This window comes from Balaenoptera borealis (genome assembly GCF_965194805.1).
Source record: "Balaenoptera borealis genome assembly, chromosome: 20".
Taxonomy (NCBI): Eukaryota; Metazoa; Chordata; class Mammalia; order Artiodactyla; family Balaenopteridae; genus Balaenoptera; species Balaenoptera borealis.
The window spans coordinates 45,507,365-45,524,701 of NC_138879.1; the positions used below are offsets into that span (position 1 = coordinate 45,507,365).

General features: G+C 49.3%; 1 protein-coding gene across 1 annotated transcript; it reads left to right on the forward strand.

Moving 5' to 3' along the window:
- The first annotated feature begins 800 nt into the window (after positions 1–800).
- On the forward strand, positions 801–5,114 carry ERAL1 (Era like 12S mitochondrial rRNA chaperone 1). Its single transcript, XM_082372750.1, has 10 exons — positions 801–1,113; positions 2,274–2,401; positions 2,516–2,593; positions 3,004–3,050; positions 3,214–3,275; positions 3,442–3,554; positions 3,640–3,888; positions 4,030–4,179; positions 4,302–4,382; positions 4,499–5,114. The coding sequence occupies exons 1-10, from the start codon at positions 831–833 to the stop codon at positions 4,619–4,621; spliced, it is 1,314 nt and encodes a 437-aa protein (XP_082228876.1). The 5' UTR covers positions 801–830; the 3' UTR covers positions 4,622–5,114.
- Positions 5,115–17,337: the final 12,223 nt, after the last annotated feature.

A 17,337-nucleotide genomic window follows, 5' to 3' on the forward strand; every position in this document is an offset into this window, starting at 1 on the left:
CACCTCCAAACCCGCGACATTTATCCCTCGATTCCAAAAGTCTGACTGAGGCTTCAAAGGATGAAGAGAGGGCTTAAGGCCACAGATCGGCCAAGGTGTATCAGGTTCCTCAGGCCGCTAAGGCAGTCCGGGAGATCCTAGGTGACTAAGCCGCTTCTTCTCCCTTTGCAGACCCTCTGGTTTTTCTCCAGAAAGGAATGGCCTCAGAGAGGAGATAGTAGCCGAGTCTTACAGGAGGGAAATCCGGGTCTGCTGCTCATCGGGAACACCGACCACTCCTTACAGGAGGCTCCCATAAAGTAAAGGTACAGACTGCCGGAGGCCGCTGCCGACGCTAGGCCAAGCCAGAGGGGCACTGGGAGGGGATCCTGCAAGCCTGAGGCTGGAAAGGACTAAAAAGACCCTCAGGGGGAGCAGTACACGGTCCCACGCCCCGGACCATCCCTCCTCCGTTGCGCGAGTTTCTCCCGCTTAGTGAGGTCAGGCGCTAAGCAAACGATTTTGCCGCTTGGCCTCGTGGGAGATGTAGTCTTTCATGAGGCAGGGCTAGCAGGGCCTTCTACAAAACTTTGGCAGGAGAAGAAGAAAACACGATGCGTATGGGAATCCAAAACGATCTTCAAGCTCACACAAACTCTAAATACACTTTTCCCCCGTTCCTTAGCCTCGGGCAGTCTCCAGAGCGGTTCCAACTCCAGCCCACCTCCAATGTCCCATGTTCCTCCACTCTGTTCGGGCCGATCTAGCTCTCTCCCGCTCGCTCGCCTCTCCGCAGCACTGTCCAATCATAGGTGCGTTCCTGGGAGTTCCCGGAGTGCCTTGCGGTTGCGATGGCTGCCCCCGGCAGGAGCGGGGCTGCGCTCCTTCGAACCGTGTTAGGGGTTTGGCCGCCGGGTCCCGACGCTGCGAGGGAATGGGTGACCCGGCTCCCCTCGCTCTTGGGCAGCCAGCAGAGGTGCGTCTCCTGTGTCTCGGGCCCGGCCTTCTTTGGTCCCCGCCTGGCCTCGGCTTCTCGCCCTAATGGCCAGAACTCAGCCCTGGACTGCTTCCTCGGACTCTCTCAGCCAGACAGCTCGTTGAATTTTCGCGTCCCCGCCGTGTGCATGCACAGAGGTAAAGGGCCCAGATAGATTTGTCTGGGACTGTCACGGTTTTAGCACTGAAAGTCCCGTGTCGGGGAAACCCCTCAGTCTCTGGGGATATCGTCTTTGGCTCTGTATTACAGAAAACGATCTTGAGGCCCCGAGAGATAGAAGCGAGCAGTGAAGGATCTCATAGGAAAGAGATACTAGGTTCTAAGAGTTTTCGAGCCAGAGGGAACCGATCTGGTCACAACCACAGACGTTCGCAAAGAGCAGGAGATTGAAGGGCCACAGGCATGGCAGAGTTGTGGCTCTCTGTCCTCACATGGGGAGCAAACTTGACCCATCTACTTGTCAAGACACTGAATTCCAGTTGGCCCTTGAACAACTCGGGGCAGAGGTGTTAGGGGTGCAGAACCCACGCAATCGAAAATCCTCATATAATTTATTGTGGGCCCTCCGTATATGCAGCTCCTCCGTATCCACGATTCCCATCTGAGGATTCAACCAACTGCACATCGCATAGTACACATTTAGTGAAGAATAAAAAAAAACAAAAAAATCTGCGTATAAGTGGACCAGCACAGTTCAAACCCATGTTGCTCAAGGGTCAACTGTACACCTGGAAATAGCACCCTCTATTTTTCAAGTAGCATAGACTAAAGGCTGAACACAAAAACTGGTAATTACGATGCAGTGTCATAAGGAGCAAATACAGAAAGACTGAGAAAGCTTGCCGAGCCTTCATTGTACCGTTAGTAGGGTGAGATAGAGCTGGAGGGATTTCTGGCTTTATCTGGTATAGAGATACTTTCACACATGTGCATACATTTACTGGGCACAACTACACAATACGATTCCACAAGGTTATTGAGTATTAAGTGCCAGGCATTGTGCTGAGTGGTTTTACACAATTGCCAATTGTCAAAAGAAGGTTATACAGTAAGTAGTTACCATCGATATCATTTCTGTTTTACATATAAGAAAACTAAGGGGCTTATAGAGGTTAGAGAACTTGATAAAGGCATATAAACAAAGTAATGGACAAACTGAATCTCAAAGCCAGGTCTCGGCTTCAACCTGATGCACTAATCTTGTATCCGTATTCCCTTTTTCGATGGGTAGGACCGAGTACCTGACAGGGGATCCAGGTTGCACTACCTCTCACTCCCCTCCCATTCCCACACACAGATGAGCAGGATCTCCTCTTGGTCCATCGCCCCGACATGCCTGAGAACCCCCGAGTCCTACGAGTGGTCCTCCTGGGTGCCCCGAATGCGGGAAAGTCAACCCTCTCCAACCAGCTGCTGGGCCGAAAAGTATGCTGCATCCTTGACATCCCCCACCCTTTCATTTCTCACTTCTTACTGTGCCTTCGTGGATTGTTCTAGAGGGATCTGGGACCTCAGTTGGGACTTCTTTGTTCCTGGCAGGTGTTCCCTGTCTCCCAGAAGGTGCACACCACTCGCAGCCAAGCTCTGGGGGTCATCACAGAGAAAGAGACCCAGGTGGTGGGTACTTGCAATGGATGTCCAGCAAACAGGACAGAGGGTGAAGCTAAGAGGGTCTCCCTTCCTGTTAGACCTGAAGAAAATGATGCTTAGGCTCACTTCTCTGAGGGAAGGGGGCTCCTCTTCCTTTAGGCCTATGCAGTTCTCTCTCTACCTTCCCCCTTTGGCATCTAGTCAGAAAGGTCTCACTGCCTCTTTACTGCTGCCTAATCTTCCAAATATTCAGTTGTCCTCTTTTTCCTGGATCCTATCTAGAATTAAAGCAAGGCTGGAGGGTAAAAATTTGAAGTCAGCTTGGCCAAGAAGTGGGGGCAGGCTCCTGACATCAAGGGTGGGTGACCTTTCACTACCCAGCCATAATCTTTCCTCCTGGGGTTGGGGGTCTGGGCATCTCTCTTTCCTGATTTTAGATTCTACTTGACACACCTGGCCTCATCAGCCCTGCTAAACAGAAAAGGTAATAGCTGGGGAAACAGGGAGTTGTAGGGGGGAAAGGTGTTGAAGAGGGAGTGGGGAGATTCCATCATAGGGGCTGGAAAACCCCCTTATCACACCCCATCCCTCCTCAGGAGAGCATCACTCCCAAGACCCTTCCTGATCTATGTATGTCTGTCCCTTAGGCACCATCTGGAGCTCTCTTTGTTGGAAGATCCATGGAAGAGCATGGAATCTGCTGATCTGGGTTAGGCTCAGGATGGGAATCTGAAGCCCAATTTACATGGTCATGGCCTCTCATTGCTGATAGTTAAGGGGGATGGGGGTTGGCCAGATCCCATACTCTGTAAGTTTTGGAAGTTGGGGGGAAAGAGTGGTCATAACCTTGTCCTCCCTACACTGCCAACTTCCAGTTGTGGTTCTTGTGGATGTCTCGGACAAGTGGACTCGGAACCAGCTCAGTCCCCAGGTGCTCCAGTGCTTGACCCAGTTCTCCCAAGTCCCCAGCATCCTTGTCATGAACAAGGTGAGCACCACCTACCTGAGGAAGGGGTCTACTTCAAGGACCCCGTCTCACTGACCACAATCCCCTGCCCGTCCCCCACCCCCAGGTTGATTGCCTGAAGCAGAAGTCAGTTCTCCTGGAGCTTACAGCAGCCCTCACTGAAGGTGTGGTCAATGGCAAGAAGCTCAAAACGAGGCAGGCCGTCTGCTCACAGCGGGGCAACCATTGCCCCAGCCTAGCAGCTAAGGGCCCAAACACACTGTCTATGGGAGACCCTCAGCGGATTGGCTGGCCCCACTTCCAGGAGATCTTCATGTTGTCAGCCCTAAGCCAGGAGGATGTGAAAACACTAAAGGTCAGTTAGCCTTGACCGTAGCCTGGCCCTTGGTTTCCACCATGTGAAGACAAGCCTCAGAGTTCCTCCTCCTGGAAGTGAGAGTGAGAGGAAAGTCCTGCTTGGGACTGAGATGCCTACCTACTCCCTCTGTGCCCATAGCAATACCTCCTGGCACAGGCCCAGCCAGGGCCCTGGGAGTTCCACAGTGGAGTCCTCACCAGCCAGACGCCTGAGGAGATCTGCGCCAACATGATCCGAGAGAAGCTCCTGGAGTACCTGCCCCAGGAGGTGCCCTACAACGTGCAGCAGGTGCAGGCACATTTGGGGGTCATGGGGCTCTCCATCAGGCACACACCCGGAGCAGATAGCTGGGTCTCAAAGAGGGCGTGGGTAGGGGCCTGCCTGACCAGTCATGATGTCTCCCTGTGCAGAAGACGGTAATGTGGGAGGAAGGGCCAAACGGGAAGCTGATGATTGAGCAGAAGCTTCTGGTGCCCAAAGAATCTCACATGGTAAGCAGGGCCAGGCTTGGAGGAGGGGCCAATACTCTGTTAGGCAGGGGTTCCTCCCTGACTGCTTGGGAGCTCTGAGAGCAGGCTCACGTCCCTGTCTATTACCCCACCCTCAGAGGATCCTGATCGGTCCGAAAGGGCACCTGATCTCCCAGATGGCACAGGAGGTGGGCCGCGACCTCATGAACATCTTCCTCTGTGAAGTTCAGCTCCGCCTGTCTGTGAAACTCCTCAAGTGACCACCCTCTGATATCTTTCCCAAGGCATCCCCGCCCAAGCTGCTGGCGGGAGCCACTGACCAGAACTGCCCCTACCTGGGGCCTGCAGGGCCTGGACCCGGGCCCGGACAGTGACTGGCTGGCTGACCGCTGGGTGGCTGGCGAGTCTGCACAGCCCCTGCCCGGCCATGCCTCCTGCTGGAGGAAGAAATCTACCTTAGCCTGGTTCCCACGTGGTTCCTCTGCCTGGGCCTGTAGCTGCTTAGGTCTTGGAAGCTGGCCCTTTGGTGTGGGAGCACTGCTGCCACCTGGCATTGGGCCCAGAGTTTCTTCCTGAGTTGTTAGCAGGGAGATCTTTCCCCTCTCCCCTCAGTTCGTACACCTTGCAGCTGTGTAAGGACCCATGTGTCCTGAGTGAGATAGTGCCTCCCACCTGCTCCTCAAGTCATTGATCCCTCCCACCCCACCCCTCTCTCCAATCTCGGATGCTAATAAAGTTAAGAGACAAGCAGCATTCTGGTTCTCATCTTTATTTCTTTAGAACAGGAAAGAGAAAACGTACCCATTCCCTCCACACCTACCCCGTTGTCTGAGCTGGAGTCTCCCTCCCTTCAGTAGGCTGCTCCAGGGTCCCGAGCAATCTTCTTGGCACGTTTTCTGGGTGCAGCAAGAGAACCGTTACCATTACTAAACTCAGTAATGGTAACGGTTTCCTCGCCACTCCCAAGTGCCCTGGCGGTCGGCAGGCTGTGATAGGCTGAGCAGTGAGCACCGTGGGCTTGCAGCAACCCCTGGCCTCCTAATCAGCCTCCCGAGCTGGGAGTACCCGGACTAGTACATCATCTATACTGTAGTGTCTCATCACAAACTTACAGTATATGATGATATCCCAGTCAGGGCCCTGCAGGAGGCACAGGGAGCATGGCTTGGAGAGCACTGTGGCAGAGAGAGCCAGGCACTGGGGGCACAGCAGGACAGGTCAGGGATGGACACACAGAGCTCCCCACTCCCTGGCCGGCATCTCCTTGATTCTGTGGTCAAGGGCAGCCTGAAGGGGACTGATCCAAAGAGCCCTTCAGAGCTAGGGTCTGTTGAGATGTCCTTAGGGACCCAGCGCCGGAGTTTAACAAGCCAGAGATCACATAATGAAGCAGAAGATTTCCTCTGGTCAGACCAACAAGCAGACAGACCCAGAGGAGGAACACTTACCTGGGGCTGGAACTGCAGACTAAGGCCTTTGGAAGTAGGGAAACCCTATGCCTCCTGCCTCTCCACTCAAGCTGCTCCCTTTTAATCCACCAGCTGGCCCCTCCCCTTGGGTGGGGCACTTTCCCGGGTTCTGGAAGGCCCTGCCTCTTAACCCTTTCCCTGCTAGACTCCTTGGACTGAGGGTCACTGGCCCTTCTCCATTAGGCCCTTTGTCACATACTCTTTTATGGACCTTGCTAAGCCTGCTGGGCCTGGGCCTGGCTGAAGAAAACAGAGCCTCACCCCAGCCATTCTGCAGGGCTTAATTGCTGGTCAGAGCCCTGGGGAGGTGGTGGTGGTTGTTTTTGGTGGTGGGAATGTTAGTTTGAATCTCTATAAGGCAGGGAGGGTCCTGACAGCTGGATCTTGGGGCAAGCTCTGACCTAAATTTCAGTCCCCAGGCCCCTGTCTATGTTTATGCTGAACCCAAGGAGGCCGGACCCTTTGCCCACCTCTGCCAGGGCAAGGTCCTCTAGGGGGAGGGGTCCTCTGCCGGAACATTTGAGGGCGGCTGGCTGAGTCAGTCCCAAGCTCACGTGGGAGCCAGCTTAGGAATGGGTAGGGGCTGTTCATCAGAGCTCAAGGCCCCCAGAGTGAGAGCCCGGCAGTATTAGGTTCTCTGCCTCCGGGAAAGGTGAGACTTGGAGTAGAGACTCCTCAAAGCAGGGCCTCTGCTCCTTGGACCCACATTCTGGGGAACACGTCTGCTTCTCTGCTCCCTCCCCTTCCCCTCTCCTAGACCATCTGGTATGTATGCTGGGAAGCAGTTACACCCCCCTCTGCAGGGGCAGATGAGGCCAGGATGGGGAGTGAGGGGAGAGACCCAAACTTCTTTTGGTTCCTTGGAGGTGTTTTACCTCCTGCTGTCACAGAGGCTTAGCACATGCTCTTGCCTCTGTTTGGCATGATCTTCCCTCCTTTCTTGTCTAGTTAACTCTTATTCCCTCTTCAGATCTCTAAGTGTCTCTTCTGCAGGGAAGTTTTTCCTGGCTAGTTAAATCCCCCTGTTATGGGCTTGTTTATTTGTGTGATTATTCACATTAAGCAAATAATCACGAGGGCCTGGTTTATTCACCAACGTATCTCTACCACAGAGTAGTGACTAAACAAGCGTTCCCGTCGGATGACTGATGTAATATGGGGAAGGGGAGAGACTTTGACCTGGGGAGGCAGACAGACAAAGCTGTGGCTCTCTCAGGCAAGTCATTTTCTTGGACCATCCCTGTTCGCCTTTGTAAACAGGAGTAATAACAGTCCCCAGTTCGCAGATCTGTGAGAGCTAGGTGGTGAGCTGCTGGTGAAGCACTCAGCACAGTGCTAGTGCTGGCCCACGGAAGGGGTTAAACAAATTAATGCCACCTCACCCCCTTCCCACAGGGGCTCGCTGAAGGCCACAGGCGAGGCCTGTTGTTTCTTGTTAATTAATTAATTAATTTATTTATTTTTGGCTGCATTGGGTCTTCGTTGCTGCGCGTGGGCTTTCTCTAGTTGTGGCGAGCGGGGGCTCCTCTTCGTTGCGGTGCACGGGCTTCTCATTGCAGTGGCTTCTCTTGCTGCGGAGCCCAGGTTCTAGAGCACAGGCTCAGTAGTTGTGGCACACAGGCTTAGTTGCTCCACGGCACGTGGGATCTTCCCGGACCAGGGTTCGAACCCGTGTCCCCTGCATTGGCAGGCGGATTCTTAACCACTGTGCCACCAGGGTAGTCCTGAGACCTGTTGTTGAACATCTGAAAACTCATGAAATACTCTTGAAAGCAGCTGGAGGCCATAGAGAAAGCCCAGGTTTAGAGGTAACAGGCCTGGGGTGACAGTCCCGACTCCATTGCATCCAGCTCTGTGCCTCTGGGCCAAGTGCTCTCGGCTTCAGTCTCCTCAAATGTAAAATGGGCGCTGTCCAACCTACCTCAAGCGGTGGTTGCAAGGATTATGTGAGCACTCATGTCAAACACCCAGATCAGAGCCCAGCGTGCATGAACCAATGTCAGTTTCCTTCTCTCCTTTCCTGTTTCACTCTCTTGCTGGGTGACTGGGGGCAAATGCCACTGTTCTGAGCTTTGGTGATAATACGTATCTTACCAAGTTGTAAGAATTAAGTGAGAAATGTGGGTGAGAAGCCTTTATAGACCCAGGTGCTCTAACCCAGTGAGGAATTATCCTTGTCTACTCCTGCCTCCCTGCAACCCCCTTTCCTGTGACCCCACAGATAGTCCAGGATCCTTTCCCAGAGTAAAGCCTTCATGCACTAGGGCCAAATTCATGCCACTCGCTGGCTAGGTTTCCACTTAGACCCTGGGGGCCAAGTCCAAGGGTGAGCATGGACAGAACTCAGGGGTCCTGGAGGTAGAGGAGAGATATCTCCACCAGCCAGAGATCTTGTGACTGTGGCCCCAAGCTGGGTGGAGGGGCCTGCGATCAGGGTGTGGGCTGAAGGAGAGTCTGAGCCTGGGCGGGGTAGTCTGGGAACCCTGATTAGCAGACTTGGGGCTATCAGGGTAGGGGCGCTTTTGCTTATCAGGAGCTTGCAAGGGCCACAGTAGAACCTGAGGACACTTCATGCTGAGGGCGGTCTCCTGGATGGCTGCTTTTCCATCCTTCTCCCTCCTTAGAACCCTGAGGGCAGTTAGACTGGGAGTCCTTCTCCCCTTCTGCAGGTCACATGGAGACTCTGCCCCTTGCCTGGCAGCCAGCCTGGGGTTGGGGGACACAATCCCAGTCCTTGGGAGAAGCCTTATATGCTCACAGCTTTTGCTTCAGACTAGGAGCTTCATGGCTCTCCTGAGACCAGGGTGGGCTTGTCTGGGACCTTATCCGTCCAAAGTCTGATTCCAATCCCTGCCACTGCAGCTTTAAACATTTGACTTATTTTGTCCTTCTTTGGATGAAGTCCTTAAGCCATATGCTGAGTGATGAAATTAAGGACAGTCAGATCTGCAAGATTCCTTCAAAATCATGAAGTTCAAGTCCCTCCTTTATATAAGAGAGGAAACTGAGGCCCAGAGGAGGGGAGGGTATCATCCAAAGCCTCAGGGTTCCCTCCACCTCTCAGAATCAGGGAACCCATGACCCTATGAGGAATAGGAAGGCAGCAGCAGCTACCCACAGATACACAGACATACACACACAGTCACACACAGATACACATACACAACACACATGTATGATGCCTGCATAGACCTATAACACACGGAGATACACATCAAAAAAACTGGACTCAGCTAGTAAAATTACTCTTAATTTTCTCTTGGTTGTTTTACTAAGTTTCACGAAGTTGGCAGTTTTGTACAAAGATAAAAGAAGGCCAAAAAATATGGTCTTTCAATGTCTCACTCACAGCACCGTTAGTAGCAAAACTCATCTTGGAACCAAGGACTTTAAGAAGTTCTGGGAAGTTCTTGCTCTCCTGTTTTGCTTTAGATTCAGGGGACTCAAAACAAGAGCCTGGTGTGGTTCTAGGAGCTTAACAGGTGTGAGAAAGAAAGGCTGGAAAACTGATCTAATCCTTACTCTCCATGTGGTAGATTGGGGCTTGCGACCCGGGGCTTTGTTGGAGATTACTGCTGGCGATCGCCTTTTCTCCCGGCTTGGTTTCGTCATGACTGGCCTGTGAAGCTTCTCCTAACCCTCCCTGACACTTGCCCCTGTGTCTAGGCTTGGACCTGCTCTGTTCTCCTTATCACACTGTGAGAATTCATCTGATCCCTTATTTGTCCCCAGTGGCTCCATGAGCAGGCACCTTGTCTGATTCTTCTCTATGGCCCCAGCACCCTTCATGGGCCTTATCCTGGGAGATGCTCAGAGAAAGCCTTACACTGAACAGATGCCTTGCAGACAGTGACCAGCGTGTACTCACGTTCTCAACACATCCCCTTACACGCTCTATTCCTGTTGGCCCCATGAGCAAGTGCACGATTTGAGCAATGAACTCAGGTGCTGCGGGTCATGGCAATGGCTTCTCTGGGGGCTTTGCCAACGTCCATCAGTTTCCAAAAGGTGACTGCATGCCAATTTTATAACAGAAACTGAAGCTCTGGGAGGAAACTCATGACCCTGGGTCACACAGTAATCAGGAAAAGAGGCAAGACTACAACTCTGCTCTCTAAACTCCAGATCCCAGGCTCTGTGCACAAAGCTGCTATGAATGAGGTTGATTTTGTGTGTGTCTCTGTGGGGCCTTATAAAGTTTCAGAGGCAATGGAATCAGACCTGAGTTTTGCCACCTACCAGTAAGGTGATTCTGACCGTATTGCTTGCTTCACCCGTCTGAGCCTTGGTCTCCTCGTCTCTAAAGTGGGGCTGACCTTGGGAAGACTCAGTGAAAGAGTATGTGGGAAGCTCCCGAATGGAGTCGGGATTCCCTCCTTGCTTCTGCTTCCTCAGATACTCCCACCCGTCTCACCCCTTTTTAAGCCTCTTCCACACCTGCTCTTGGCCAGCTCCAACCCAGCAACAATCCTCTCCATTCTCTGACCTCCTGCGGCTCACGAGCCAGGCCCTCGTATGGAGCTCACACGCCCTGGAATCACAGGCCAGGCCATCTGAGGCTTGAACAAGAGCCTCAGCCTGTACAGTTCAGGAGTCATGCCTTAGACTCTTGCTTTTTTGTTCAGACCACCGGCCCAGGATGGACTCAGAGCCAGAAGGGAAAAGCATGGCTTTGGATCTGTCAGAGCCTGGGCTCTATCACAGCTTGCCGAGTGGGCCTGGGCCCTGCCCTGCTCTTGGAGCCTCGGCTTCCTTATCAGTAAAATGGGCTTAAAATGCCATCTTTTTCATGATTGTGGTACAGATGAAATGAGACAGTAGAGGTGACAGTTTCTAACCTAGGGACTGCCTCATATGTAACAGGAGCTCAGCAAATGCCAGGCTCCTTCCCTTCTGGCTTTGCCATGGGCTTTTCCTACTCATCCTCCCCGGGGCGGGGGGGGGGGGGGGCATGTGCTCACTCAAATACCTGCCAGGTGTGCGTGGGAGCGCACACCTGCCCAGGCTCATACTGAGGCAGAAATAGAAACTTTCCAACCCACACCTCCCTAGATCTGTTCATCAGCTCCCAGTTCCTGTTCTCTTGGTCAGTGGGAGCCCCCATGTCCAGACGCGGGCCATGCCCGCTCCCATCTCCTGGCACAGTCCTGAAGGTAGCTGTTAGGTGGGAAAGGATCTCCAGGGAGGCTGGGTGTCCCTCCCTCCTCAAATCCTTCCCGCCATCAGCCAGGCTTTACCTCCCTGCCTCCCTGCCAGGACAACCTGTCTGCTTCACAGCTGCTGTGAAAGAGATAGGCAGCCTGGATTATCAGGCCAGAAGAGGCTCCTCCAGACAGTCCTCCGCCTCCACCCCCACCCAAGGCAAAGGTTCCAGGGTGCTTAACCCCCTCTGTGCTGGGCCCTCAGCCCTTCCTGAGGCTGGTTCCAGGCTCAGGGAATGAGGCCTTGTTCTCCCCACTCTCGGAGTCCATTGGCTTTAACACAGGTGCTGATGCCTCAGCCTCTCTCCAGATCAATGCCTCTTCCCCGCCTGCTGCATCCTTCAAGCCTCTTTCAGCAAGACCCTTGCCTTTTCCCAGGCCCCGCTGGTCGTCTCCTCTGGCTAGCCACTGTCCCTGACGCTAAGGCTAACCAGGACCATATACTTCTTGGGTCCTAGTGCGGCCACCCAGGCCTCCATTTCCTGAAAGTCAACAGGAAGCAGTGAAAAGAGCAGGAGCCTCAGAGTCTGGACATCTGGCTGGCAGTCCTGGTTCTGGCTTGGACCCTGTGTGACCTCAGGCAAGTTTCTCCACTTCCGTGAGTCTCTTGTTATTTCATAAAATGGAGGGCAGTAGCTCTTTTCACAGGGTTGACTCAGGGATTAAATAAGTACAACATATACATCATTTTAGTAATCAGTTGGAAAATAAAATTAAAATCTGAAAAAAAGAAAAGAAATGCCTATATGTATATGTATAGCTGATTCACTTTGTTCTAAAGCAGAAACTAACACACCATTGTAAAGCAATTATACTCCAATAAAGATGTTAAAAAAAAAAAGAAATGCCTGCAAGAGGGCTTTATAAGCCAGCTACCAAGCAAATCATACCAGCTCCTACATGCTAAGTGCTCATGAAGTGCCATGTTTGATGCAAACATGAGCTATGTCATTTAGTCCTTATAACAACCCTCACTATAGACGGCCCCAGGCTCAATCCTTGAACCTCTTCTCTTTACACCTGCACTCATTCCTTCGTTGATCTCATCTTGTCCCATGGCTTTAAATACTGTCTACACACCGGTGACTCCCTAATCCATGTGTCCAGGCCAGACCTCTCCCCAAAACTAACTTGTAAAGTGAAACTCCTAGTTGGCAAATTTCTCTAATAGGCACCTTAGACTTAACATGTCAAAAACTGAGGTCCCTGATCCCACCTCAAACCTGCTCCTTCAACTGTTTTTCCCATTTCAGTAAATAGCAGCTCCATTCTTCCAGATCAGCCAAAAAGCCTTGGAGGCAATTTATTCTTTTTTTTTTTCAACTTTTAAAAATACTTTATTGAGGTATGATTGACCATAAACTGCACCTATTAAAAATGCACAATTTGATAAGTTTGGAATATGTATACACCCACTGAAACAATTTATTCTTTTTTCGCTTTTTAAAATTTATTTGTTTTTACTTTTGGCTGTGTTGGGTCTTCGTTGCTGTGCGGGGGCTTTCTCTAGTTGCGGCGAGTGGGGTCTACTCTTTGTTGCGGTGTGTGGGCTTCTCATTGTCGTGGCTTCTCTTGTTGTGGAGCATGGGCTCTAGGCGTGTGGGCTCAGTAGTTGTGGCTCACGGGCTCTAGAGCACAGGCTCAGTAGTTACGGCACACGGGCTTTGTTGCTCTGTGGCATGTGGGATCTTCCCAGGCCAGGGTTCGAACCCGTGTCCCCTTCATTGGCACACGGATTCTTAACCACTGCGCCACCAGGGAAGCCCGACAATTTATTCTTGAATTAACTTTTTACCGAAGTACAATATATGTGTATATATATATATATATATATATATATATATTCAAAAAATGGGGAATTCCCTGGCGGTCCAGTAGTTAGGACTCTGAGCTTCCACTGCAAGGGGCCTGGGTTTGATCCCTGGTCGGGGAACTAAGATCCCGCAAGCTGCGTGGCGCCAAAAAAAAAGAAAAGAAAGAAAAAAAAACCCCCCACCAAACTCATAAGTGAATTATCACAAAGTGAACACACCCGAGTAACCACCACCCAGGTCAAGAAACACCACCTTCCCAGGTGCATCCTCTCTCTGTTACCCACCTCTTTCTCTCCAAAGGTGACTTCTATCCTGCCTTCTAATGCCACAGATTAGCTTTGCCTGCTTTTTTGGATGTTGTATAATGGAATGATGTACAATGTATCATTTTAGCTCAACATTATGTTTACAAGACTCATTCAAGTTGTTGTATGGATCAGTAATTGGTTTATTTTCATTACTGCACAGTATTCAATTTCATGAAAACACTACACTTTATTCATTCTACCATTAGTAAACATTTGGATTGTTTGAGTTTGGGGGCCGTTATTCATAATGCTGCCATGAATATTCTTTTTTTTACCACGCTGCCATGGGCCATGGCGGTGAAAGCCCGGAATCCCAACCACTAGGCCGCCAGGGGACTCCCATTATTCTTGTACATACATGTGTGTGTATTTCTGCTGGGCGTGGAATGGTTGGGTCAAAGGGCATGCTTACGTTCAGGTGTAGGTACTATATTCCGTCAAACAGGTTTTCAAAGTGGTTGTATTGACATTCCTTCCAGCCGTGTGTGAAATTTCCAGTTGCTCCACATCCTCCCCTGCACTTGGTATTGTTACTCTTTTACATTTTAGTCATTCTGGTGGATGTGCAGTGATATCTGTTCTGGTCAGAATTTGGACTTCCCTGATGACTAATGAAGTTATGCGTGCTATTCCCATTATCCATTGCTGTGTAACAAATCATCCCCAAACTTAGAAGCTTAAACAACAGTCCTTTTCCTACTTTGCACAGTTTTGGAAGTCAGGATTTCAGGAGGTCTGCTGGGCAGAACTGGCTTGGGGTTTCTCATGCAGATGAAGTCAGATGGGGGCTGGGAGAGCTGGGAACTGGCCGGGGCATCCCTCTCTCTTCATGTAGCTCAGAGCCTATCCATGTGGTCTGCCTGCTTGGGCTTCCTCACAGCACAGTCAGACTGCTTACACAGTGGCTGAAGACTTAAAGACAGAATATTCCAGCAAATAAAGTGGAAGATGCATTGTCTTTTATGAGCTAGCCTTGGAAGTCATATAATATCACTTCTGCTGTATTCTATTGACCTAAATAGTCACAAAAGTCCACTCAGTTTCAAGGGAAAGGGGGCATAGGCTCCACCTCTAATTGGAAGGACTGTCAAAGTCACACTGTAAGAGGAACATGTAGAATGGAAAATATTGTTGCCACTGTCTTTGCCACTATCTTTGCCATACATGTTTTCATGCATCTATTGGCCATTCTGTGTAGTGCTTGAGCCATCATTTCTCTTTTTCTGTTGGGTTATCTGTCTTTTTCCTTCTTGATTTGCAAAATATATTCTGAGTGCTACTTTTTTCCCCCAGATATATGTATTATAAATATCTTTTCCCATTATTCTGAGGCTTGCCTTCTCATATTCTCAATGGGTCCTTGTGCGTGAGTGTGTGTGTGTGTGTTTATTAATTGAAATTTTTATTGAGACAATTGTAGATTCACATGCAGTTGTGAGAAATAATATGGAGAGGTCCCTTCCACACTTTGCCCAGTTTCTCCACTGGTGACGTTTTGCAAAACTGCAGAGTAATATCATAACCACAGCCAAATATCACAGGATGTTGACATTGATATAAGTTACCAATTTTATTCAGATTTCCTGTTTTGCTTGTGCTCACTTAGGTAAGTGTATTAAGTTCTACACAATTTCATCACTTGTGTATGTACATGTATCCACCACAATAAAGTTACTGAACAGTTCTAGTACAAGGATCCCTAATGTTTATAACCACACCCACCCCTGTTCCTACCGCTGGCAGCCACTAATCTGTTCTCCATTTCTAAAATTTTGTCATTTCAAAAATGTTATATATACCTCACACCCATTAGGATGGCTACTACCAAAAAAAAAAGAGAGAGAAAGAAAGAAAGGGAGAAAGAAAGAAAAGAACAAGTGTTGGTGAGAATGTGGAGAAATTGGAACACTTGTACACTGTTGGTAGGTGGTGGGTATGTAAAATGGTGCAGCTGCTGTGGAAAAAAATATAGTTCCTCAAAAAATTAGAAATAGGGATTCCCTGGTAGTCAAGTGGTTAGGACTCGGAGCTTTCACTCCTGAGGGCCCGGGTTCAATCCCTGGTCGGGGGGGAGAAAACCAAAACCAAACAAAACAAAAACAATAGCTAAAACATGGAAGCAATCCAAGTGTCCATTAACAGATGAATGGATAAGCAAAATGTGGTGTATATATACAGTGGGATGTTATTCAGCGCTGAGGATATTATACTAAGTGAAAGGAGCCAGTCACAAAAAGGCAAATATTTTATGATTTCACTTATGTGAGGTATGTGTAGTAGAGAAATTCATAGAGACAGAAAGTAGGTCGATGGTTGCCAGGGGCCGGGGACAAGGAGGAATGGGGAGTTATTGTTGAATGGGTATAGAGTTTCAGTTTTACAAAATACAAAGAGTTCTGGGAGATGGATGGTGGTGATGGTTACATAATGATATAAATGTACTTAATACCATTGAAATGTAGGCTTCAAATTGGTTGAGATGGTAAATCTTATGTGTACTTTACCACAATTAAAAATAAAAGTTGTATAATTGGAATCATATATGTAGTATGTAACATTTTGGTACTGATCTTTTTTTTTTTTAATTTTTTAATATTTATTATTTTTGGCTGTGTTGGGTCTTCGTTTCTGTGCGAGGGCTTTCTCTAGTTGCGGCAAGCGGGGGCCACTCTTCAACGCGGTGCGCGGACCTCTCACTATTGCGGCCTCTCTCTTTTTTTTTTTTTTTTAAAAGAGTCATTGATTTTAGTCATCTTTTTTTTTTTTTTTTTTTTTTTATAAATTTATTTATTTATTTTTGGATGTGTTGGGTCTTCGTTTCTGTGCGAGGGCTTTCTCCAGTTGTGGCAAGCGGGGGCCACTCTTCATCGCGGTGCGCGGGCCTCTCACTATCGCGGCCTCTCCCGTTGTGGAGCACAGGCTCCAGACGCGCAGGCTCAGCAGCTGTGGCTCACGGGCTTAGTTGCTCCGTGGCATGTGGGATCTTCCCAGACCAGGGCTCGAACCCGTGTCCCCTGCATTAGCAGGCAGATTCTCAACCACTGCACCACCAGGGAAGCCCAGTATGTCTTTTGATAAACAGATATTCTTGATTATTTTTATTATTTTTGGCCACACCTCGAGACTTGCGGGATCTTAGTTCCCTGACCAGGGATTGAACCCAGGCCACTGCAGTGAAAGTGCCAAGTCCTAACCACTGGACAGCCAGGGAATTTCCTCTCTTATAGTTATTGAGTTTTGACTTGTTTAAAAAACTTTTTTGATTATCCTAAGGTCATGAAGATATTCTGTTATTTTCTATATGTTTTACAGTTTTACTTTTCACATTTAGATCTACAACCCATCTGGAACTGATTTCATGTACAGTGTGACGTTCAAGGTCAAGAACCATTCCCCCCCACCCCAGATATCCAGTATCGTTTATTGAAAAGACTGTCTTTTCCCCACAGTTCTGCATTGCCACTTTTGTCATAAAACAAGTGTGGGTCTTTTTCTGGACTTTCTGTTCTATTCCATTGGTCTACTCAGTGCCAGTGTCACACTGTCTTGATTACTAAAATTTTAAAAGTCTTGACATCTGATAGTTCGAATCTTCCGACTTTACTCTTTTTCAAGCTTGTCTTCTTGCTTATTCTTGGTCCTTTGGCATTTCCCCATAACTTCAGAATTAGTCTGTCAATTAAAAATCTCTTGGGATTTTGATTGGTATTATATTGAACCTATAGACCAATTTGGGAGAAATTATATCTTTGCAATACTGAATCTTTTTTTTTTTTTTGGCCGCACTGTGCGGCATGCAGGATCTTAGTTCCCAGACCAGGGATCAAACCCCTGCCCCCTGCAGTGGAAGTGCTGGACCACCAGGGAAGTCCCTGTAATACTGTTTTTACATTCATGAACATGGCATACTGAGGGCATTTTTTTCCCCCTCTTTTTCTCTTATACTCAGTGTCAGCAACTGTGGTTAGTTCAAAATAGATCCAGAATCTGAGTGCTTCTCACCAGCCCCCATTGGTCCAAGTCACCATCATATTTCACCTGTATTATTGCAATACAGGTAAGAAGCAACTGTCCCTCTCCATTCTATTTTCAGCAGAGCATTCAGAGTGACGTTTGTATTGTGTTGTCTTTCTATTATTGATTTGTGGGAACCCTTTTTATTTGTTTATTTATTTATTGCCACA